We start from the raw sequence: 25,031 nt of genomic DNA on the forward strand, positions 1-25,031 counted from the left end.
AGCAACAGCTGTCAACAATTCGGACGCAGCGCCAGCAACTTTGAGGCGGGTTGCCGTCGCGTGCTTGTGGCGAATTTAAGTAAAATAGTGGAGTTGGAAGCTTTAAAGTTTAGCTGCGCTTTTAACTGTTAGCTTTTGCCGGTTATTGAAAGCTTAAACCTCTATGTACGCCAGCAAAAGGCATTTGGTATTGACCGGGAAAGGCTTAACCGTTAAACCGTTAAACTTTAACGCGTTCCACATGGGAACGATTGGCTAGATATATATTCAAAATAGGTTTGTTAATTTAGTTTTAGCACGATGAATAATTAGACAAAACCCTTAGCTTAGCTGTTAATCAGAAACTAACTGAATATTTATTTGCGTATTAGCTTAGTTGCTTAACTTATGACTATTCATGCGCAGCATCGACATCTACATCGGCCGCAGGGCTGGAAACTTCCAGTGAATCGCTCGCCTCAGATGCACCACCAATATCGCCTGCAACAATTGGTGGCTCGGTGCTGGTGGTGCTGCCGCCCAGCTCCAGGAGGCACATCGGATCGTTTTGACAATCGACGGAATCTCTGGTGGGAGCAGGAAAGCAAACCACGCGCTCCACTTCGCGCACCAATTCGGAATTCTGAGGATCCGTTTCGTTCAGCATGATGGGGAAGCACACAATGCCGCCAACAGGCGGTTCGGGCATTGCAGTAGCATTCGCTGTCTCCTCACTGGAACCCGAATCCTGCTCCTCTTGCTCTTCCTCCTCTCTGGCCAGCTGGTTAACTGCCCCGTCTGGGCTGAGCGTCTCATTGGGCGGCTGTTCCGTCTCGCCGGCGCCCTGTGGCTGTCCATTATTGATAATGATGATCTCGCGCCCATTGCCGGTGGCCACAGACTCGCCCGGCTGATTCTGTGGGTACACATGCGACACATGATGATGGTGGCCAAAGAGCAGGCGGCCAGCCAGCATGCCGGTCAGAAAACTAGTGCCTAGAGTAGAGCGGAATAAGCAATTGCGAATCTTGTGCAGATTGTGCACATGCACTCACCGGAACCCATGGATAGGGATGTGGGCGGCTGTGCGTAGTAGACGGCGCCAGCGGGCAGAGTCTGGGCATTCGCATAATACGTGCCCTGTCCCGCAGCCGGGGCATAGCCGTAGCCCGGCGGCAGCTGTTGTCGTGGATAGCCGCCAGCCTGCGGCTTCGCCATGGACATGCCCCTCGCGGGCTGCGGTGGCGGCGGCGGCGGCAACTTTGGCACAGTGACCGCCGTGTGCACTGGTGAGCCGCTGACCACGCGTCGACCGCCACCCGACGACGAAGACTTGCTGCCATATTTGCTGCGCCAGCCGCCAAAGAGGCCACCGAACGAGCCACCGCCGCGTCCACGGCCGCCACGTGCCGCACTGGGCACCGCCAGGCAGGCGATCAGCAGCAGCAGGCACAGAAGAGTAAACGTGTGTTTCATACTGGCAACTCGCAACTGCAACGGACAATAAGCACAATCAAACTGGTGGCATGAAGGCAGCATCACGGCGCCTATATCCCGCGCAAGTCGTAAATGCGCGGCCAGATGCGCTACGCTTTAAACTATAGGGCATTTAATTAGTATGGTAAATTCAGGCGAACAAATCTCTTGGTCTTATGGCTGTTTTCTCTTACAACGGAAGCTCCTTTATTTTTAAAGTTATATTCTAAGAATGTTAGATATTTAATTAGTTATTATTAATTTAATTTAATTATTTATTTATTTTTTATACTCTATAAGAATAAATAGAAATATTGTCCGACTATTTAATGGCTAGAGCTTTCAAATCCGACATGGGGCTTCTTTTCAGAGTTGATACCAAAATTATCTGACATATAATATTAAATAATATTGTTAATAAAAAAAAGTTAATAAAAAAAAAATAAATAATATATTTATATTAATAATATTATGAATAAGATAAGAATATCTGACATTTATTAACAATTATAAAATTTTATTTTATTATAATTCGCTAAATGTTTATCTTTAATTTATACAAAAATTATAAAAAAAATGGTAAATTAAATACATCGGGCTGCTGATGAAGAGCTTCTTCTAAGAGCTGAAATTTACCATTTTTTGAGGTATAATAATTTTCAATATTATTAAAAGAAAACAAATGAAAATGTAATATTCAATTATTGTAATAGTTCGTAATTTCTACATATTTTATTTATACACAAAATAATATTTTGATCATCGCATTTATATGAAAAATGTATTTTTTCAGGTTCATTCATCAGGTGCCTGATGAAGATTTAGGTGTTGATTATGAGATATATTAATTTTTAATATTATTAAAAGAAAACATGTGAAAATTGTATCTCAAGTTATTTTAAGCATTCGCTAATTGTTTATATTTCATTTATATGATAAGGTTCATCGAATTGATGGATAAATATTTTTTTAAAAACATGGGACTGCTGATAAAGTTATTCTTTTACGAGATGATACCAACAGTTATCTTATTAATTAATATTATTAAAGGAGAAATTCATTTAATTTAATATTATTTCCTCATACTGCCGTATGGGGTTCGGTTCTAAATTATATTTTCCATCCACATTTTGTTAAGGTACTAAATTATGATTGTACAGGTTCTACACTTAATAAATTTTAATAATTCGTTATCTGTTTATTCTATTTATCTATTTTATTTATTTTATCCAGTTAAAATCTGTTAAAATTAGCTTTGAGAAAAGGATGTTAAACTCTTAACAATATAAAATACAAATCGCAAATTTTGATCCATTTCCAAATCAATAGCAATCGTTGTCAAAATTCAGCTAACGATTTTGACATGGTGAGTGGAAGGGCATCAGGTGGGTCGTATTGGCCAGGTGCCAAGTGTCAGACCATTTTATACGTGTCACGCAATTTGTATGTGACAGCAGAGCGAGGGACTGAAATTCATACCTACGTGCCCACATATCAAAGAAAATTGAATGAGTGTCGTCGTGTAATAATTCAATTGCCACCAATTGAGTCGCACTCAAATTCTCGGATTTTCTCGAGCCGGGCCGCATAGACAACAGGAGCAAAAAATAGTATAAATATATGTGTAAACATATATATACTATGTTATAGGTATATATGATATTAGCTCGACGCCAATTTGCCAAATGTGTCGCATCAAATTTCATTTGGCCTGCAACAGTATATAAAAAATTCCCCATAACATTTGCGGTCGCTGCGATCTCTCCGAGCTGGGCTGAGCTGTTCCACGTAATCCACTATCAGACAGCTCTGGCAAAGATCTGATGCTGACCCATTTGCCGGGCATACGAAAGCGTATCTGAGGCCGCGAATTAACTATGAAAATGCATTGCCAGAGTGCCGCCTTGAAGACAGACAACAATAACAACTCAAGGCGTTGCGCTCATTACAACCAATCAATCGAAATTTTTTAAATAAAAGCGGTGACAATTTTTGCATGCTGCTAAGCTGTGATACATCGACCTGGTTGATAAAAAAACTATTAACTATAAATTTATTTGTTATTAATTTTGTTATTATATTATAAAAAGCATTTAATTGAGTACTTGCACGGCTCAGTTTTTTTTTTATTTCGAGCCATATTCATATTTTTCTTCTGTGTAGTGTTGTAAATTATTGTTTGCAGCTAACACAGAGTGTTGAAAAACCACTCAAGGCAAGCGAACTTTAAACTTTACCTTAATATTTGCATTTTTTTTAACCTTCAGATCTTTTTCTATTAATATTAAAGGAACCTCTTTGTATTTGTAATATCTTTGCAATATGTTTTACAGCACTGCCATAGAAATATGTTGATGTGGTCGAAATTTTGGCACACTAGATTTACAAAAATGTAATGATAAGGTGAACAGCTGCAATCTAAACAAACTTCGGCACATCTCGCTTGTACGCCTTATCCTTGATTGTATGGTGTCCACAGCAAGGATCGAAACGAAGCAGCTCAGAAACGATTTCTGCTTCGGTCCGCAAACTTCGGTTGCCATCGTACTTCTGTAGGTTTCTTCTTCTTCTTGATCTGCAATCGTTAACCAACCTCTGGACAATCCTCCGTGTTGTCTTCCTACATGAGTCAATTGTTGATTCTTCTTCTCTGTTAGCTCGTTTTCAATTCTATGCTCCCTCCAGACCTACATGATACATTACGTCATGCACAGCTCTTTTCGTGTATAGATTACAATAGCTTGCACCACCTTCTTTTCTACTGAACTTTGTCTTCCCCTAATAACATCTTGGCTTTCACTTTACCCTCGGAAACTTACTGAGCACGTCCAGCTACGAGAAGAGACATAGCTTGCCGAATAGGCTTAAACTTTTCCCCAATGGGTCAGCCATTTCCTCTTAACCCTATCTACTTAATATTTGATATCCTATTACAAATTTTCCTAATTTTATTATAAGCCCATTATAATTATTAATTAAAAAATGAGTAAATGAAATAAAGTAATTAAAATATATGCAAGATATGAGTATGGTTTTAGATATAATTATAGAACAACACTTTTAATTCTATATGCTATGATATACTATGGTTACTATAACTCATGAGCTATATTTAAAAATAGCAGTGCAAAGGACGAACAAGAGCAATTTAAGGGTGATCCCCTTCACCTTTTGCATGCTAATTATCTAACCCTATATCACTCTTTGTCGATCTTCTCGACCTTCACCTTGACACCTGTTGGGCTTTAAGTTTTGAATGAACAGATTTGCATATAAATTTATCATATACATATTTTATCTTTCAGTATAAATAAGATGTGTACATTTGTTTGGGCCAACAATCTTGTTTACTCATTATGCGGCAACTTAATGCCCATAAATTGGCAACGGTTTATTGATTGCCGACCGTGCGGCAACATTAAAATCGAATACCGGAGCTGCGGAGCGGGCAACCCGGAACAGGCAGTTACTTCATTTAGAACGTTTAGGCCATTTTGAATGTCATTTATAATGAAATGTAGATGTTGAACCTGCACCCAAATAAGTCGTACGTCATCTATAAAAGCAAAAATTAGTTGCTGGAGACAAACGAAGAGCGAGACCGAAAGAGAGAGAGAGAGAGAGAGAGCCGGCGCAAAGGCGAACTTGTAAAATATTTACGAGCTCAAGTGACCAAAGCTATTGCAAAAACAATGGCCAAAAGCGGAAAGCATAAAAAGTAACTACTTTGTGGCTTACGTGTGATGCTATCCCAAACTATGTGTGTGTGTGTGTGTGTCTCTCGCTCTCTGTCTGTGTGTGCGCGTGTGACAAACTCAAGAGCTAGAGCATACTTTTAGGCGCTCATAGAAAATCGCTGCTGTTCGTTTGTGTGTGTGGTACATTTGCGGGCGTCTGTGCGTGTGTGTTGTGATTGTGTAATAAAAAATATCCAGCTGACATTTTGTGTCAAGCACCTTTTTCATTTTGGCACTCAGCAAAGCGTGGCCAAGTCCAACTGGGGGCCCATTCTACATGCCGCCACGCTCGCCTTGCTCCAGCCTGAGTGATGACAAATTACATTTGTCAGATTTATGACCAATTATGAGCGTGTTATATATCACAGTAGCAGCAGCAGCAGCAGCAGCAGCAGCAGTAGTAACGGCATCAGAGCCACCTTAATGGCAAGCGCAATGAATAAGTCGCCATCGTTTGTTTGTGGGCGCCGAGCTGCGGGCAATGCACAGCGTACCAGCAAGTTGATGGGTGTGGCACATGCCACATACTATACAGCTATATGGCAATTGGTAATGCTGTACGTTTGTCTAGGCTTTGCGTCTTTGCCTATATCGCATTTCGTGCACTTTTGGTGCTCCCTTTCGGTTCCTACCCAGGTTCATTTGAACCCGGTTTTGAGAAATGCCCGCCAGACGCCCTGAGAAATGGCCGGGCATATCGCCTGTCTTCGTGTCGCACATTCGACTGGTATTATTTATGCCTCTAATGCGTTGAAAATAGCTAAAATTGCCTTTATTACATGCGCAGTTAAACTTCAATTACAGCTCTAATAAAAATACATTTGCCTAAAAGTATCAAGCGACGAGAGTCTTGCGACACAAAGCCAAATCATATATCACACCAACCCATTTATAAAACACATGCCATCTCTTAATGTCCTGGCATCCAAAGCTTAAATAAATAAATCAATATAATGTGACCTAGAGACCTGGTATACAAAATCTTACATCATATTTGTCTACGGATATAGAAAGCTATAAAAATGTTTTTAAAGATTCAATTTGTTTTATTTTGCGCAGGTATCGATCATTACCTTCTGATCTCTACAAAATATTATTCTATATATGTTACTTTTTATAAGTTTAAACTATTTGTTAAGTATAAATCTTAAATATACGATAACTTCCCAGCCCAGCTTCTAATATATATTATATTTTTGTATATTTTCAAAAGATCTTAACTAAACTTAATTACTAAGTTATTAGCTTCATTATTCTCCCAACATAATGTGCAAAGTCGTGTCTTAATACAATTATTTATGTGGCTTGGAGCAATCGCTCGATCCGAAGAAAGAGCTCCCATCGCTTCTTGTAATACGATTATTATCAACAAAAGAATCGGTACACTTTACTTAGTACTTGTCGCGCAACCCTCGCTGGCAATAATAATTTTTGCCTTTTAAGTGACAAAATATTGTTGGCAAAGAAATATATGCAAAAACGGGGCCTATAAAACACGCGGCAAAATTGCGCCAATTAAAATCGAAAGGCATAAATTACCGGGATGCGTTGGCGTCTCAGTTTCAGTTTCGGTTTCGGTTTGGCCTGTTGTGTTTTTGAGACTGGGCTGTATGGGCGTGGCAGCAGCTGCGCCCCATAAACATTAATAAGAGCAACAGCATTTTATGCTTCATTTTTCAATTCAATCAGTTTCAATTTCCACCTGTCGAATACATTTCCGCTTGACTGTTTATTTAAGCGCTGGCTACCGCGGCGTCGCCGGCTGCTGCTCGTCATTTTTATTTTATATTTAATTTCAACTTGAATTTCAAAATTCAATTAGCTTGAAGGCCCCACGACTGGCAAAGGGAGGAAGGCCGTGATTTACCCAGTAGAACCACGAGTCCATCCGCCTGCCTACCACTCACACGCATTGTTGTTCGCTTTCAGTTTTGAGATTTATGTTTTTAGATTTTAATAAAAAGCCACATTTTGTGTGGATTCGCGGACGACCCAGTTGTGCGCATAGACGGCGAGTCTGTAAGCGGAACAGTGTAGGAGAAAGGGAGAGAGGTGGGGTAATTAAAGTGCCATAATTTTAACCGCAGCGAAAACATAGAGGGAAACAGACAGATAGAGAAAGAGGTGAGGGGGGGAGAGAGAGAGAAAAGGGCATCACCGACACTAAAAATACTTTAATTTCCCCAAATAATGTAGTTCTTACTAAGTATGTATATAAAAACAAATGCTACATATTAAGTGTGACCAGGTGCTTTTTGTTATATTCCCTAAATAATGCAAAACGTTTTTAAACACTAGTTTTACTTATCTGAAGTCTAATAATTAAAACTTAATTTAATGTTACTTTTATTAAACATATGAAAGTTGTATTTAATTTAAATACTTTTCATTCAATGAGCAAGTTTTTTCTCACAAATCTATAGGCAATATTGCCAGCCGAATATAAACTCGATTCTATCGATTGCAGCTTATTCACATATTTACGTGAAAGCAGCGTAAAAGTGAATTAAAGCTTCAATCGAAATGAAATGGAATTCAATTGAATGCCAAAAATAGACGCAGACCCTTTCGATTCCACTTCCCTGCAACAGCTTTGTGTTTTTATTGTGCGTGTATATGTAAAATTCGAATGGATTTGAAACTACTTTTAAATCATTTTTAAATTAGTTTGAAGAAATTAAAATGTAATTCCAACTGCATTTTCTCGTATGATTTGCATTCAATGAGCGCTGCTTTGTTGCTGCACTTGAAATGCAATTGACTTGCCGCCAATTAGGTGGGAAATTGAAAACTCGAGCAGCAGCTGCAGTTTTTCCATGTCCCCTACGGCAGCAGCTGTCGCTGTCTGCGCTGCCTGCGGCCCGAACACATGTCCATCAATTTTTCACACGCAACAGCAACTACAACAACAACAACAACAACAACAACAACAGCAACAGCAACTGTTGCTGCTGGCAACTTGAACGACAACAGCAATGAAAACGCATAAGCGGCTCTCGAGGCGAGGCACCAACCGGTGGATAAACAGACAAGGATAAGCCCAAAGGGCTGGCAAAAACTGTTGCCTATAACTATGCGCTTCACTGGGCTGCTGCTGCTGCTGCTTCTTTGTGTTGGTGTTGCTTTTGAGCCGCCTGGCAACGGCACATTACCATTTCGTAGTTTTTCATGCATTCATTTTGATGGCCGGCCCAGCGGCAGTTCACGGAAAATATTGCCAACACCGGCAACTGCTGCCGCTGCCGCTCGTACACGTCCATTGGCATGGGCTTAACTGATAAATAAGCATGGGACGGGGGCAGTGTCTCCTGTCCGGCGTGCATGTCTCCGGTTGCAGCGACGTTGCGTGCGCTGCTGCTGCAACTTGACCCCGGGTCAAATGCAACAAGATGAGGCAACATGTACGTGTCCGTGTGCATGCCCCTGTCCCTGCCCCTGTCCCTGTCCCTGTCCGTGCTGACGTTGTTGCAAATGAAATTTTTTTTCAATTAGTTTATTTTCACACCAATGATTTTGATTTCGGCCCCAGCTGCACAGACTACCAAACGACCAGGTCAGTTGTTGGCTGCCGTTGCGCCGGCTTGTTAACGAGTGCGTGTGTGCGGCAATTAAGGCAACGCGTAATTGTTGCCAGTTGCAGATGATATTGATGCTCCATCGCATGCACAACAATACAATAGCAGCAGCGGCAACCACCCAACCAACAACAACGATAACAACAACAACAGCATCAGCATCCACATCAGAGCACTCGTTGTTTGGCTGAGCGGAGAGGGGCGGGGCTGTTGTTGCTGGCTTTTCATTGAACAGTTTGTTGTGAAGCGCAAGTTTTTGATTGGCTTACACTTGAGCGCGGCATGGAAACGGCCATAAAAAATGATTGAATTGCGCTTCAATTTCGAGACAAGCTCGCACTCACACGGTCGCTCATTATGCGCGCAAATCAGCGCACAGTGCAGGTAGGCAGGCAGGTCCTGCCATTAGCTTTAGTTGAGACACATTACGCATACGCCACGTAAGGCAGCTGCGAAATGAATTGGATTTGTCATCGCGGCAAACGGCAACTACACGAGACCATGAAACGCCAGAGCGATATATTACAAATAAGCATGCAATACACGTGCTTTGGCAATTTGTCACATGAGCCTCTAAAATATGCCCCTGGGTGTTTGGCCAAAAACTTGACACACAGCCCCCGGACCAAAGTGAAAAAGCATTAGCTGTACAAGACAGCACCCACATGGGCGTGCTCCTCAAATATTATTCGCCCTCATAACGATATCAGAAATTGCAAATCTGATAAAAGAGAAAATAAAACGAAAAGTTATCGAAATTTAGCTACTTAACTTGAGTAGTATTTGGGGAATATTCAAGTTTACATACTTTGAAAATTGAACGAATATTTATTGATATATTTAAAAGAAACATTTGCGGATCAAAATTTCAAGCTTAAACACATTAAATGGGCAATAAATATTATTCTGTAACTCACAAATATTTCGTCGTGGCGAATTGAATGCGATTTCGTTTTGTGGAACATTTGCGATACAATACATATTCATATGGCTGGCAGCTTAGCAACAAGAAAAATATGAAGTCTAGCTCAGATTAGATGATTTTTCAGGATAAACGCGGCAAGTTGTGAGGCACTTGGCTTTGCGGCACACACAATGCCGCACATACATGACGCAAACTGAGCACGTACTTGTGTGTGCGTGCGTGTGTGTATGTGTGTGTGTGTGTTTGGTTGGTTGTTTGTCTGCGTGTGTATTCGTGCCTTTGCCATGCAAATGAAGCCATCAATAAAAAATTTTAAATTTAATTTAGACGGTCGCCAAGCAACCGTTCAAGTTTTGCAGTTTATTTGGCTGCATTTGTTGCCATTTTCTAGACTTTTGCCGTTTCTCGTATTTATTTTTCATTTCAACAGCTGTTTTTTTGCTTTTCCAAACACACACACAGACACACACACATACGCGCAGCTATAATTTAATTTCACATGCGTTGCCGGCGTTAAACTTTGCCCTCTCGTCCTGCTCGCATTTTAAGTTATGTAGATTATAATTAGAAAAGTTCCCTTTTGTAGGGAGAGGTGCACGGGTGGTGGCAACAACAGCAACACAAAAGTTTGTTTACCGCCGATTCCGTCGCTCAGAAAGTCATAAAATTATAGGCAAACGTTTACGTGCATTGGCACGCGATGCCAGGCGCCGGCTGGGGGGGGGGGGGGCATGCAGGATCTTGTGGGCGCTCGGGATCTGTGGCCCATTTGCATAGTCCGCCAATTAATTATCGCGGAATTTAAAAGGTTTTGCTCGGTTTGCCATCGGCTTCGCATTACGGCCGCTACGAAACAAAATTCGCAATAAGAAATAAGAATTATATAAATGGCGCAATATGAAACTAATCACTTTTAATTGCTGCAGCTGAAGCAAATTATGGAAATGAAAAAGCGTCCGACACCGAAACCTTTTTTTTGTTGCCCGCCCAGCCACTTGGGCTATATACATTCTTATTCATTTTTTATCGCCCAACCCAGCCGACTTAAAGTTATGTCTGCTATTAAAATCGAAAATTATGCCGCGAAAGTAGCACCAAAAAGTTGCGTAAAGTAATTACCAAGCGCCAAAATTTATTTAAGAATATTGTACAAGAATGTAAGGGAACAGGCCGACGGTATGGCTTATTTTTATATTTTAGGTAGGTACTATAAAATTCAATTCTATTAATATCAACACTTAAAATTTATATTAATCCAATACAAAAGTGGGTTGCATTGTGAAAAAATTATCATCACAGTCTGTGCGTTATTATGGAAACCTACAGCTTCGTGGAAATTTACAGCTTTCTTTGGGGTTTTAGTGGAGTCTTTTCAGACAATTGACACTGGTTGCTGTGATAGGGGATTCCCAGATGAGGTCTGCGGTCCAGGTGTGCATAAGTGCAAGCCCGGAAATTCGACTTTAAATGCGTGCATATCCCAAGCTTTCCTCTCCTTGATTTATGCAATATCCTTAATTCGTTTCACTTTGAACTTTGTTATCGAATCAAAATGCTCTGCTCTGAAACAAAAATAGCATTAATTGGGAATTGCAATCGTTTGACGTTTAAATAGTATTCACGGTATTGACTGTGCGGCTATCGGAATAACGTAAAGCACTGCTTGATCAATCGATACATGAAGTGCTGCGCATGCCAATCGCTATTTTTATTCATTTATTTGTTTTTGTTGTTGTTGTTGTTGCCATTTTCACACATTTGGAAAAAACCGCAAAGCAGCCAAGCCAAAAAAAAAGCACGAAATAATACATTACGTATACGCCATATATGACGCGCGTTTGTATGGTTTGCTGTGGAGTGTGTTGTTGCTCTTCCAGTTGTTCTTATTGTTGCTCTTATTGTTGTTGTTGTTGTTCTTATTGTTGTTGTTGCTGCTGTTGTTGTTATTGCAGTTGTAGTTGCTCGCTTTGTTGTATACGCTGTTCTTTCATTGCGCTGATTTACAGTGTGTTTTTCTGCAGTTTTTTTTTTACACCTCGCGTGTTTGTTTTTTACGACTCACGTGCAGCTATAAAATGGCGCAGTTTACCGTGCAGCCGTGTGCGCGGCCATATCTGTGTGGGTGTCCTGGCGTCTCTATGTGTGTGTGTGTGTGTGTGCGCAGATATACGTTTGTTGTTAATTATGCTTTTAAGCAAATTAGCAGCTGCATTGATATACGCAAATAATGCGAAATCGATTTGGCCTGCAAGCCAATAAATTTCGTGCAAAACACAGCGCAGACATCAACAACACGAAAACAACAGCGAAAAAAACGGGCTTTTGCCAACACGCGTGTTAAATATCTTGTATTTTTTTCTAGCATCATAAATATTGGGATAAGTATGAGCCTGGCAAGGCTTAAATCTTAAATAAATATAAAATTATTTTTGGCGTTTTTTTTGCCAATTTGATAATTACAAACGAAATCCTATTAGCGACGTTTATTTATGCTAATTTCGTTATTTTCGTATAATTTTTAAAACATGAGTGCCTGTTATCGTCGCTCCGCTGCGCAGCAGCTGCCGTTAATTTAATTTCCCATAGACACAGCTGACACACCCGCACACACCGAGCCATTCAGTATTTGAATAAGGCAATGCGTACATTATAATCGTCTATTGGAAGGCGAGCGGGCAGACGGCAAAAGTTAAACGTGCACCTGACTCGATCTCCCTGTCCCAGGCCCTGCCTTACACAGCTGTCGGCGCTGTTACATGGCAGCCATGTCGCATTCAATTATGTCACATGCGTGCGGCATCTTCATCTTCAGCTTCAGCTTCAGCTCCAGCTTCATGCTTCGCTGGCGAGCCAGGCATAACAATCACGGCCCGGCTTGACATCGAGTGTGCGCGAAACAAAAGGTCTCGATTGCCCATGCCATTGTCTTTTGATTTTTTACCTTTATCACTTTATGACAAAATTTTGTGACATGCATAAAAAATGCTGGCAAAGATGCCAAGTGCCCGCCCTCTAATTGACAATGCCTATTAATTATTAATTAGGTGCCTCGAATATTCTTGGAACAATTTTTGGGGTCGCATCACATGTAAGCCTTCAAGTCGATGCCCACGTTCATTAGCAGTAGCTCTGATACCGATTTCTAATTAATATTTCATTTAACATACTCAGCCTCGCAGCTTGAGACTTTACACGCTTGACGATCTTTTAAGAGTCACTTTTGAGAGGCTGTGAAAAAATAAATCAATATTTAATATAAAAGAGAGAAAATTATAAGAATAAAGTATTTATATGAATTGAAATATATTTAAAGTAAATAATTGCAAAATAAATTAATATTAAATATAAAAAAAGAATTTGTGGCAATAAGAAAGAAATGTATTAAATGCAAATTAATATAATATATAATATAATAATATATGTAATTTATTTTGTTAAAGTCAGCTTATTAAAAATTTATAAAATGAATATATACAATTTAAATATTTTTTATATATTATTATTACAGACCATTTTATGATATTTTTCTGCTTAAAAAATTTTCAAATTGTATATATAAATATTTTATTGTTACAGAAAATTTAACAATATAATTAAAATATATATTGCTTAAAATATTTCCAATAAATTAAAAATTAAAAAACCAATGTTAAAAAATGATGTTTTATTTAAAGATACTCTACAAAAAATTAGAATACAATTCACTATAGCCGCACATATTTGCTGAGAACGTTCCTTAATAATTAAATATAACCTTATACAATCAATTAATTTTTTATGAACCATCTATTTTCAGGTCACTTGCATATCTTGTTCTCTAGTATTTAAAAGACTCATAATTTTACAGGTAAAGCTTAAATATTAAACAGACCTCACGTAGAGTCAAAACTTTTTTTAAAGCTACAAATTGCATCGTAAAATTAATTAAATCCTCTGCTGGGCTTTTCTTGTTTAGAGGATTTTGTATGCCTTTGGCGGGCCCATTAGAAATTTTATTGCAAGGGCCGTAAAGTTGATTTTGTTTTACGTTGTCGAGGCAAAGATCAACAATTCGGCTGCAGTGTTTCAATTTATTATTAACTTTTATACCTTGTACAGAATTGGAACTTTATTTACCAATAAATGTGCTGACCCCGCCCCTCTTGGCAGTTCACAACAGGTCACTGTTCGCCCAGAAGCTGCGACATTTTTATGGCATTTTAAGCCAATATCCGTTAACGCCCCGATTGTTGCCATTTTCAACAGATTGTCCAAGTCGAAGGTCATTAAAATGTCTGCTCGTCTTGCTGGTTTATGGAGTTTTTGCATTCGACTTGCCGGCTTTGGCACATACAAAATTTTGATGCTCTGCTAATTGGACCAACCAGCAGTCAGCAGCCAGGCGTCCTGCCAGCAAGTCACCAGTAAACGGATCCTGTCGCCTGTCGCCTGGTGGCAGACATTTTTTTGGTTTTCTTTTTTTTTCCGAGCTGCGCTTAAGCTACAAGTTGATATTTTGCGAGTAGCAGAAAGCATGCTTCAGTTGGTTTAGTTTTATTAGCAGCATTTTGTTGTTCTTGCCAGCAAATACTTGACATTTTATTACGAAAAGGGAATGCAAGCTGCTCACATGTAGTATGCTACGATTTTGTCATCCCGGCCCGGGGCGCCCAAAATAAAAACGAGCTAGCGAACTGTGATGGCAACCCCAAACTACATGAGCAGGAAGTAGAGCTACACAGAACTGAACAGGGCTGAGCAGAACTTTGCAAAAAATTACTAGCATAATAACGCAAATATTTTACGATACTCACACACACACACACATACAGACACACACACAGACGCACAGAACAAACGACAAGCCAAAAACTTAACTAGCCGCGGGCCAAGAGCAGAAACAACATAAATAAAATTTCATTTCATTTTTGTGTGCTGTATATTTTGTATAGCATACTTTTAGGTAGCAGACGCATTGCTTGCATTGAGGTTAATTTCTGTGCGGAGTTTTATTTTTTGCTTCTCTTTATGGGATGGCTTGGGGGGGTTGGCGGGTTGAGGGGCGCTGTGGATTGGCCAACTGATTGTGTATGCCGGCGGCGCAAACGCAATCAGCTGCGTGGCTTGGGGCCGATGATGCTTCATTTAAAAAGCAAATAAAATTAAAATACGCGCATATTTTTTCAACAGATCAAACAGTCGAATTATGGGCAAATACTGGCTATAAAGCAAGCCAGGCAGCTGAGACGCCAATCGCAGCAAATTGTGCCCACAATCGACAAAGTGTGTGTGCGTGTGTGTGTGTGCGTGTGTGTGGTGGCAAATTAAAAGCAAATAACAGGCGCACAAAAAAGTGGCGAAAAAAAATCAATTAAAATCAAATAAAGCTTTGTGCAAATATGCAGCTGATTTAAATTTATTTTTTTGCCCTGCGCTGTTTCAACGCAGACCCGCCTCCTTAACCCTCGATCCATGACTCATTAAAGCACACAAATTATTGAAAGACCCGCAATTGGCAGCAGCCATCGGAACGCGCCACTTGCACTCGAAAGTGACGACAACGACTGTGTTTCAATGGGACGTCCACTCGACTGGCCAGCCGCATCCGCGTCCGCGTCCGCATCCATGCCTTGGAGCCCTTTCAGCTGGCACAGACCATTGTCGACGCCTTCAACATGGCCATCAGTCAAGAGCCACACTGCAGTGAATAACCCGTGGCGTACGGACGGGTGGGGACAGCGAATGCAGTCGCGCCCAAAAGATCCAAGGAAAGCGCGCAATTAATAAAAAATGGAATTCATTTTCATGTCTCACGCTTGCAATGTCAACAAGGCTCAATGGCATCGCGTTCATGTTGGCAAATTATGCGGCATTCAATCTTCTCGATTTTATTATTAATTTGTTAATTATGGGGCGTGGTCTTACTTCGAATGCCAATCAACTTGAATTGCACTTCACAAAACACTTGAAGTACGTAATGACACGTCTGACTAAAATGTCGCGATGGGTTTTAGCTAGAAAGTCTTTATGTCACAGTTACTGAAACTGCATGGAAATACTGAGTACATAATTATTAGAATCCGCGAGTTAAAACAGTTAGTAAACATTTTATTAGGCGGCTTTATAAATGGAAAGGTCGACCAAATCAGCATTAACAAGCAATTAATATAATTTTTGTATTGGGACTTTGATTGAACAGAGAATTAATTTTTTGGAAATATGTTTCCCACATCCTAAATTCGAGTCCCTTTAAAAGACTAGTTGTTTTCTTCCAAATGAAAAGTAATACTTCATCATATTTTTTTATACCCTTTTAGAGGGTATTATAATTTTGTCATGAAATGTGTAACGCACAGCAGGAGACATCACTGATTGCAACACTCGGTCGAAAAGTAGGTGAAATATTTTCATAAATATTTGTTTATCAAAATCATCATTCTTAAGGCATCACTAGTTTCACATATCTAGAAGACTATTAAATCTGCGGCATGCCGAAGTTATCCTTACATTCTCTTTATGTTATACGATATCAGGACTAAAAGAGCCTCCCATACAGCCTTGGCATCTTATTTCCATCCTGTATTAAGCAACGCCTTTATGTCCAATCTTCCAGGTCTGACTGCTTTTAAACTTCTTAAGTAAATATTTAGACTGGTTGCTAATTTCTTAAAACTCAAAGCTGAGAAACATGTTAAAATGAATACTTTGCTTAGTGCTGAATAACCTTTCCTGAGGCTTATTATATTTATATATTATATTATTATTACTACAGGTGCTGAAAAAAATATTCAATTACATTTATAGCCACTTAAATTTATATTATGTATGAACAGAGTATAAAAGTTAGTCTTGTTAGTCCCATCACATTTGTTAAAGATTTGTTTATTCTTTTTTTAAGTAATCCGATGCAATATTTTCCTTTCTTTGCACCTTCGACTGTGTACTTAGCATTGATCAGCATCAATAAATTATTATTTCAAATTTTCTTTTTGATTTTAATGGAAATATTTAAAAATTATGTGACATTCATTTTGCTCAATCAGGCAAAGGAAAATAGTGTTCATAGAAAAGTATTTTAAAAGTCTTTAAACTTAAAATAATATTCTCAATTTTCCTTTTGATATTTGTACACACAAGTACAATTTTATTTTCTCGCTGCCGTCGTATATTTTGTTATGCGAATAAGCCGGAAGCTGAACTTTTGTTTATCTGGAAGCCACGAAACAGTAGAAATGTTTATCTCGGAGTACATTTTCTTAACTGTTTTTTTTTTGTGGCCACCGAATTGGCTTAAAATGTCAACTTTTTGGACGCTGCGAACTAAAAATTAAAATTAAAAATTATTACATGCAATTCAAGAAAAAACTTTTTGCAGTTCTTTTGTATTTTTTTTTGGTTTTTTTTTATTTTTTTGGCTTACGTTTGTTTGTGGGCCCGACGAACAAGGTATTGCAATGGGCCCGTCGTCGTTAAACAAAAGGGCAAAGGCAACCCTTGAGCAAATAATACTTAAACCCTCATTAAAGTAACTGAAAAAGGGGGAAGAAAAGTGTCACCCTTGCTCAGTTAATATAAACAAAGGACAACAAATACAAAATACAAACACGGCAGCAAGTCAAGCAAATTTGGCCAATTTGTTGCCGCTGCCATTCCCCGCTGGCCCCTTGTGACCTGTTAGCCGCCACAACTTCAGGCAAGTAATTAAGTTTTGTTTGAAATTTTTCTTACGCTCTTCTGCCGGACCGGACACTACTTGGTGGGTTTTTACATTTCCGCCATTTGCCGGAGATCCTTGTAAATTATTTGCACTAAAAGTGTTGGCCCAGCGCAAACAAAGGACGTTAATAGTTGGCGCCCCGGTATCCCCCGAGCGCCTTAATGAGCTCAACTCTTTAACGCATTAGCTGCAGCCAGGACCGCACAGAAAATGCGCTTACCTTCCCCAAAGGCTCCACTGGTCTCCACGGGGCACCACAAGGCGCCGCAAATCAGCCAATAATATCACACACAAAGGGGCGTGAAAATGCCACAAAAAGATATAGTCAATGGTTCCGTTGTCGTTGTCGTTGTTGTTGTCCTTATCGTTGTCCTTGTCGATGTGTGCCATAAATAATTCGCATATTTCGCTGTGCTCTATCAGTGCACGAATTCATGTATACATAAATGTACCGATGTGCATGTAAGTTCTTTAAATAAATAAATTTCGGCTTTTACCCGCTTACTGTGCGATTGTGCATCTGAATTTGTCTGTGTGTCTGTGTGTGTGTGCATACTTTTGTCATCATGTATTTAATTACTCAGAGAGTTTTCATTAAATGCTGAACCGGGACTCAGGCCTGGCTTCCGCTATGCATCAGCCCGTTCTTGGCCGACCATAAAGCAAGCGAAATATCTTAAAATTATATTTGCATGTGAGCTCAAAGTGTTTGCCAATGGGAAAAGGCGGGCGAGAAAAATGCAACAAGAATACGCAAGTTGAAAATGCTCGACAACCAGATACTACGTAACTTAGTTAGTGCCAATGATAACATTCGCTTACAATTCGAAAAGCTTAAAGAATTGTGTCTTTATATCAAGAAAATATAAATTTGTGTTTCTTTGAAGGCTTTTTGTTTCATGGTTAGCTATAATAATTTAATAATATATATTGGCATATAAATTCATTAAATGAATAGATGATGAAACCTTTTCTTACTTAAAACATAACATTCCTTTAAATTGGTAAATGTTTTAATGATATCTTTTATTATATACCATATATTAACTCTGACTAGATACTACATCTATCAGGTTAAGCTTTTCCTTTTTTATTGTTTTTAAAAACAGTTTTCAAGAATCTTTCTCAAACTCAACAAGCCCAACTTTTATTTGATTCGTCTTGTAACTTATTCATACCCTTTAAGCTAAATATTTTCATGCGTGGTATTCGTAGAATTGACCGGATGGAGTCAGTGGAGCGGCGAATGAACGACCCACTGCACCACCTGCCGCTGTAAATTCGAGCTGAAAATGCATTTTTCATGCGTTAATTTTTCATTTTTAATTATTCGATTATAAAGACCTTACATAATTGAAAGGCTGGCAGCCAGCACGCGCCGGTGGCAAAAAAAAAACAAAATAAACATTTTCCACGAGGCGCTTTAAAAATGTGTTTTTTTTTTTTTTAAATCAACAACAATTGTTCTTTATGAAATGTAAGCATACCAAAAGTCATTAAAATTGCAGATTGCAACAAATTATTTAACACGCCAATTTGTACAATAAATGAAAAGCATATTGGAAAATTTGGTGAAGCCAACTTGGACAGTCGCGAAACTGTTGAAAGTTGAGCTACCCAAATTTCTTGCTTGGATTGTGCCTTGATCAATAAATTTAATTTGATACAATGTTTGAAAACTCATCAGAAATGGTTGCAAGTTTTCAAAATTTCTATATTTGTATGTACATGTTAGTTTGTTTTGGGAATTTCATAAATGTTTCTGCGTTGGTCTTTTTAGATTATATATAATGGGTTTCTGAAAATACTAAGAGAAAAACCTGAGCAGGCAATAAAATTCAATATCCAGATTTTTCAGCACTTTTATGGCATCAAGACCTTAACTTGTCGTTGTCAAAAGGCTTTGCACTTAAATTTATAAAATACAAGCCTTGCACTCAAAACGAAGTATTTGCTAAATGTTGTATTATTTGTATTATTTGGTTAACGTAACTCAGTCAAAGGCAAAGGCTATAATATTTAAAAATATTTGCACAAGTCGCACGCACATACACACATACACACACATGCACACACACACGCTCGACTAACTTACTAACTATATAACTATTTGCTGGGTAAATAAGCTTGCTGAAATATCGCCAGCCATGGACTGGCAACTATTTGTTAACGTTTATAAACTAAACTAAACTTCATATTTAACTAAAACCAAGCAAAGCAAAGCGAATAGCTCCCAAAAATGTTGTTGTATACATTATTTTTATAAAAATTTTACGAAAAATGCAACACAAGGCAAACATTTGTGCCACACATTTTTCTCTGTGAGTGTGCGTCTGTGTGTGTGTGTGTGTGTGTGTGTGTGTGTGTGTGTAGAGCTAAACTATGCTGCAGCCGTCGGCATTCGCCTTGAATGTGTTCCGCTGCGCGTCCCCCGCCGCACAAATATAGATGTCAGGGGAAATCTTGCGCCAATAACTTGCAACTGCTTATGAGTCGAGGAAGAGCATCGAGTTGATCCAGCGGCGCGACAAGCGCTGAGGCGAAACATGTATATATAGAGTGTGGCACGGTGTCCTCGCTCGACAGTTTGTAACGAATTCGGGCAAATTTTGCCTGTTGTGGGTGGTGTGCATTGTCGTGGGCGTTGTTTCGGCTGCCACAGCAAGTGCTGCAAAAATGTGCAAGTTTTTATGCGCATTTTTATGCTGCGTCGCGCTGCATTCATAAGCCCTTCGGCAAAGGAGAACAGCTCTGGGCAGCTGCCTGTCAGCCCGGATGAACAGGAAGTTGTTCAGCTGCTATGCCAATTGCCAAATTGTATGTAGCTCAGCTGTCAGTCTGGCTGACCCAAGAGCTGATCCAAAGCTGACTGGCAAAAAGCACGCAATCATCAGTTTCTACTTAGGTACTAAATGCGGTATACTCTTTCCTGTTGCTTAAAAGTTCTATTTCAATTTGAAGCAACGCATATAAATATTATTTGTATAACTTTATTGTAGTGTGTTTCGTTTAATTTAAATAAGCTAACGAAAATCAAAAATAAAATTATTTTTATTTTATTTGCTTTGCCAAGAATCAACCAGCAATTTGGGCTATAACTTGACAGCTTTGGTATTTATATAGAGGCCAAAAACTTAAAGTTAAAAATAATAACAATGAAAAAATAATATGAATTCGACAAGTACACGCATTTACATGCTACAATTTTTATTAAAAATAAAAAGAAAAGCAATACGCATCGGCAAACGTCTTCAGGTCAAATATTTTACCCGTCTGCGATTCTTGACGTGGAGATTGAAACAATCTCTAATAAAATCAATCTTTTTAATAAAAGCACCGGACTTCGAGCCAGCTAAACAAATATTTATAAAATGGAAAGGTCGCCAAAACCAGCATTAATTTATATATATTTATTTAATATCCTTTACACGTATTTAATTTCTATATAGAAGGATTAACATTATATGCTAAAAATATCCTTGATTAATGTGACTCCTCTTAAGCAGTTATCGTAACAAATATGCCTTCGTAATAGATGCATTCTGTGTGGAAAGTACATATATTCCTAAAAATGTTCTCTGTCTCATTTCTATATATCCTTTGCCATTTTACGTATTTATTTATATTTTTGGCATGCTACAACGCCTTGAAACTTGCAGCTTCTTGCCATAATTGCCTTGAGCCTGGCGATGTTGCCTGGAAATTCCCCTGGGCTGCCTGCAGCCGCAAGACATTTTGCTACAGACTGTCGTAGGTACAAGCTTGTTGGCAGTGAAGTGGATAACTCGGAATGGTTAGAGGGGGCGGGGGATGGGGGAGTTACCTAAAAGAAAAGTATGTCACGCAGTAATAATAAATGGCAGCAGCAGCCCGGCAGAGAGTCAGCTGAATGTGTAGTGGCATGTGGTGCATTAGATAAGTTCGTGGAAAAATCAAAGAAAATCTAAGCATTTCATTAACATTTCATTGCGGAAGACTAAATGCGCTTTGATTGATTGTTTTGTATACTTAATTTAATGAATTATTTAAGCAAAGTAAAGGCAGCGGCATTAAGCTTATAACTTTTTTGTTTTTTTGCATGACTTATTTTGTTTTGGGCGCATTTTTTAAGTATTTTTTCGTCTTTTTTTCCAGCCAGTGCCGAAACTTTTCCGTTTCAACTGTGCGGGCTCAGCATAAAATATAAATATATATATATATACCATTATATATATATATATATATACCATTAATAAAATGTTTCATTCATTTATTTTGTGTTTTTTCTCTCAGCCAGCTCTTTGTCTCTCTGCTCTTCAGTTGCGTGTCTCCGTTTTTCTGCTTGATTAACATAATCCACCATTTATTATAAGTTTTACGCTGTTTACCATTTTCTTAAGAAGCATTCAACGGTATCTGTGTGTGTGTGTTTGTGTGTTTGTGTGTGGGGTCCTGTGATTTAATTATGTAATAGTTTGATTGAAGTGGACTTAATGCGGACTTTGGCCTAAGCTTAAGCTGCCTGTCCCTGTGCGTGTGCGCGTGTGTCTGTGTGTGCGTGTGTATGGCATTTTAATTGATTTGTTTTGCCCAGCGCCTCGCTGTTGGCCTTGGCTCAAATCAGGCAGGTTCAACGACGTTCTAAATGCAGACAGCTTAGTTGACTGATTCGGCCACAGACGAATGGCCTAATGAATGCCTCCTTAATAGGATATGACGGCGGGCTTGGCCTGCTCAAGATGAATATATGTGTACATGGAACATTCTCGCAATCACGGCAATATAACTCATTGGAAGCTTTAATTGTTGGATATTCGCATTGATATTCAATCAGATGATTTCTTTCTACTATTCGGGCCATCAACATAAAAAGGTTTTTACAAAATGTACAAAAATCATGTTTTAAACGTTCAAGAAACTCTTCAAATAAATTAAAATTAATTTTGTATATGAGTATTTCGAAAGGGTTGTGTAATTTATTTGGGAAATCCATAAATATGCAGCTTAACGGGAAACCATATTTGGAAAAACTTTTCTTTCAATAATTCATTTGACAGCTGCAACAACTGTTTTTCAAAATGTGAAACAAAAGCGAAAAGTATAAATGAAAGTCACAAAGATTTCCCGCCGGCAACTGTCCAGACTATAAATACTTTTGGGTGCTTCTTTTCAACAGAAACAAACAAAACACAAAGAAAAGCAAGGAAAATAAGAACAAATAAACAATAAATAGAACAAATATGTAAAGCATTCAAATAAATTAGCATATTGTGCCTGGCTATGGGCCTTGACTTTCCCCTTGGCCCCACACAGCCCGCCAAGCTTCCACATTGACCATGAGCCGAGTTGAAGCTTCTAACCTGATGCCAAGTACTTGCCGGGACTTTAATGTCCGGTGTTTGAATTGCGTTCAAACTTTTGGGCACATTGTGCGACTCTACTTAACACAAAACATATATATACAATGTAAATGCACATACACGCACACAAACAACGATTATTTAAGTATTTTTCGGACAAAGTTTAAAGTTTGCGTATGGCCCCTGCGCATAAGTCAAATACGTGCCAGCAGTTGGCACCGCAGACAGGCGGGCGAAGTTGCAGCAGATAGGACACCTGCTAACTGGGTCCGGTCAATTTGAATTCAGCGCCTGCAACAGCGTCCAGTGGGTGTAACAATTCACTTCCTATACATACACACACATACACATACACGCACACTCACATACACACTGCCAAACCCACTTTTATACAGGATCACACTCACATTCACAATGTTACGCCTTGCTCGGCGCACACTGAAATGAATGGCTAATCTTTAGGATAAATGAAATGAATTTTTCTTTGGTTCGTGCTATTGGCAGTAGTGTTGCCGTCCCCCTGCCCCTCCCCACCTCTCCGCAACCTGTTCGATGTGCGTGCAGTAAATCGCATTAATTTGGTATGCTGACCACAAAACTGGGATTTATTAAATAGTCAACTGAAACTCGCACCAACAAAGGCGCCGCGGCATGGGGCAAAGTGAGACGTGCGTGACACACACACAAATGCGCACAGTTCGACATTCACACAGATACATTTATATTCGGTTAGAGGGCAAATCAGGCATTCGAAAAAGTTAAGCAACTCACACACATACGCAATTTCAGCTACAACTACCCCTGACCCCTTTGCCCTGCCCAACAGCTTCTTCAGTGTACGTTACTTGGTCGAGCTGGTTGGTATTTGTGCAAGTGCACAAGTGCGGGGCACATCCGTATCTGTGTTCACTTTTCCGCTTGCCATTCAATTTTACAACGACACTCTGTAATTCAAACAGTGGTAACCATTTCAAATCTATTTTTGGTAAAAATATATATGTGTTACTCATACGCCATGTTGTCTCATATATTTTATTTAATATATTTGCTGTGCGCTGAAGGTTCAATAGTTGGTAAGTGTATCTAGTTGTAAAAAGGGAAAATTTGGAGTTTCTTAATCTTCTCATTTTATAGACAATGAGAAATATATTTTTTACTGATACTTTTATTTTATTTAGATATAATTTTATATGTTCCAAATTTCACGAATGAAGATTTTGCTTAATTCTCGTTTTTATGTGTAAAAGAAAGAATTTGATAAACAGATCTGGTCTGATATAAATTTGATTGTTAATATAAATAACATCTTCTTTTTCAAAATTAGTTTAGATCTATAAAATTGCTGAATATTGATCGATTTTGTGCCTCTGTTCGGAGCTTCCCATTTACAGCTCTACTTCAATCCCATTGATATTTGGCTGTCATTAAAAGCTTTGACTTTTGGCCACTGTAGCTTCATGGATAATGCCCGAATGCCGGCTGGCTGCACTTGCCTTTCATTATGCAGGCCGAAGGCAAGAGCTTACACATCCGTTACCGCCTCGGCTTCTGCTCCGGCTCCTGCTGCTGCTGCTGCAAGGCACTGAGTCAAAAATCTCTCAGCTGGAATGCAAATGCCGCCCCGGCAAGTCAATAAATAAATTCAAACAATTTGACAACTTGCTCAATGGCGTCCCAAATTGTATTCGCACCCAAGGGTTGAGGGTTGGGGAGGTCAACAGTTGGTGCTGCGCTCAGTTCCTTTGATTGTCAACCGGCAGTGGAGATTGAGATGGAGATGGAGCTAGAGTTGGGGTTAGAGCTGGGGAAATGCGTGCCCAGCAATTGCGTTCGAGTGAATTTAAATTAAAGTGTCATTGAAATTGGCATCCCCTCAAACGAAATAAAATTTATAGTTTCGGCATCGCTTTGGCCGAGCTGTTTATTTCAGCTTCTTGCAGCTATCACTAGACTCGCATGTTCTTTTCATTTTCATTTTCATTTTCATTTCGGTTTTCGTATTTCAATTTCTGTAAGTGTTGAGTGCCGGCACACACAAACACACTCATGCACAGACGTCCAGTTTAGATTTATCACTTTTGATTTCGGGCAACCTACTCATGCTACCCACTCAAGTCCTATTGATTTAATACATTTATTTGCTTTCGAACCGCCGACCGACTTTATGTGAATTCGATGTCTGTTTGGCTCTTGTTTGTGCCAACAAAGTTTTAATTCAATTTTGGTTGGCATTGCCATTTTATCACATTAAAAACTCGCCGCCCGTATTGCCAAGAGCCAATAGTCTGCGGAGTGGTCCACGTG

The 25,031-nt window shown here is 39.1% G+C and overlaps 1 protein-coding gene across 1 annotated transcript; it reads right to left on the reverse strand.

Annotated features, from left to right (window-relative positions):
• Positions 1-321: 321 nt before the first annotated feature.
• On the reverse strand, positions 322-1,487 carry LOC135428706 (uncharacterized). The gene is made up of 2 exons (XM_064682799.1): positions 1,035-1,487; positions 322-975 (listed from the first exon to the last, which is right to left on the reverse strand). The coding sequence occupies exons 1-2, from the start codon at positions 1,453-1,455 to the stop codon at positions 392-394; spliced, it is 1,005 nt and encodes a 334-aa protein (XP_064538869.1). The 5' UTR covers positions 1,456-1,487; the 3' UTR covers positions 322-391.
• Positions 1,488-25,031: the final 23,544 nt, after the last annotated feature.

This window comes from Drosophila montana, unplaced genomic scaffold, assembly GCF_035044405.1.
Source record: "Drosophila montana isolate Dmon_TW-CO22-7 unplaced genomic scaffold, ASM3504440v1 contig_1409_1, whole genome shotgun sequence".
NCBI lineage: Eukaryota > Metazoa > Arthropoda > Insecta > Diptera > Drosophilidae > Drosophila > Drosophila montana.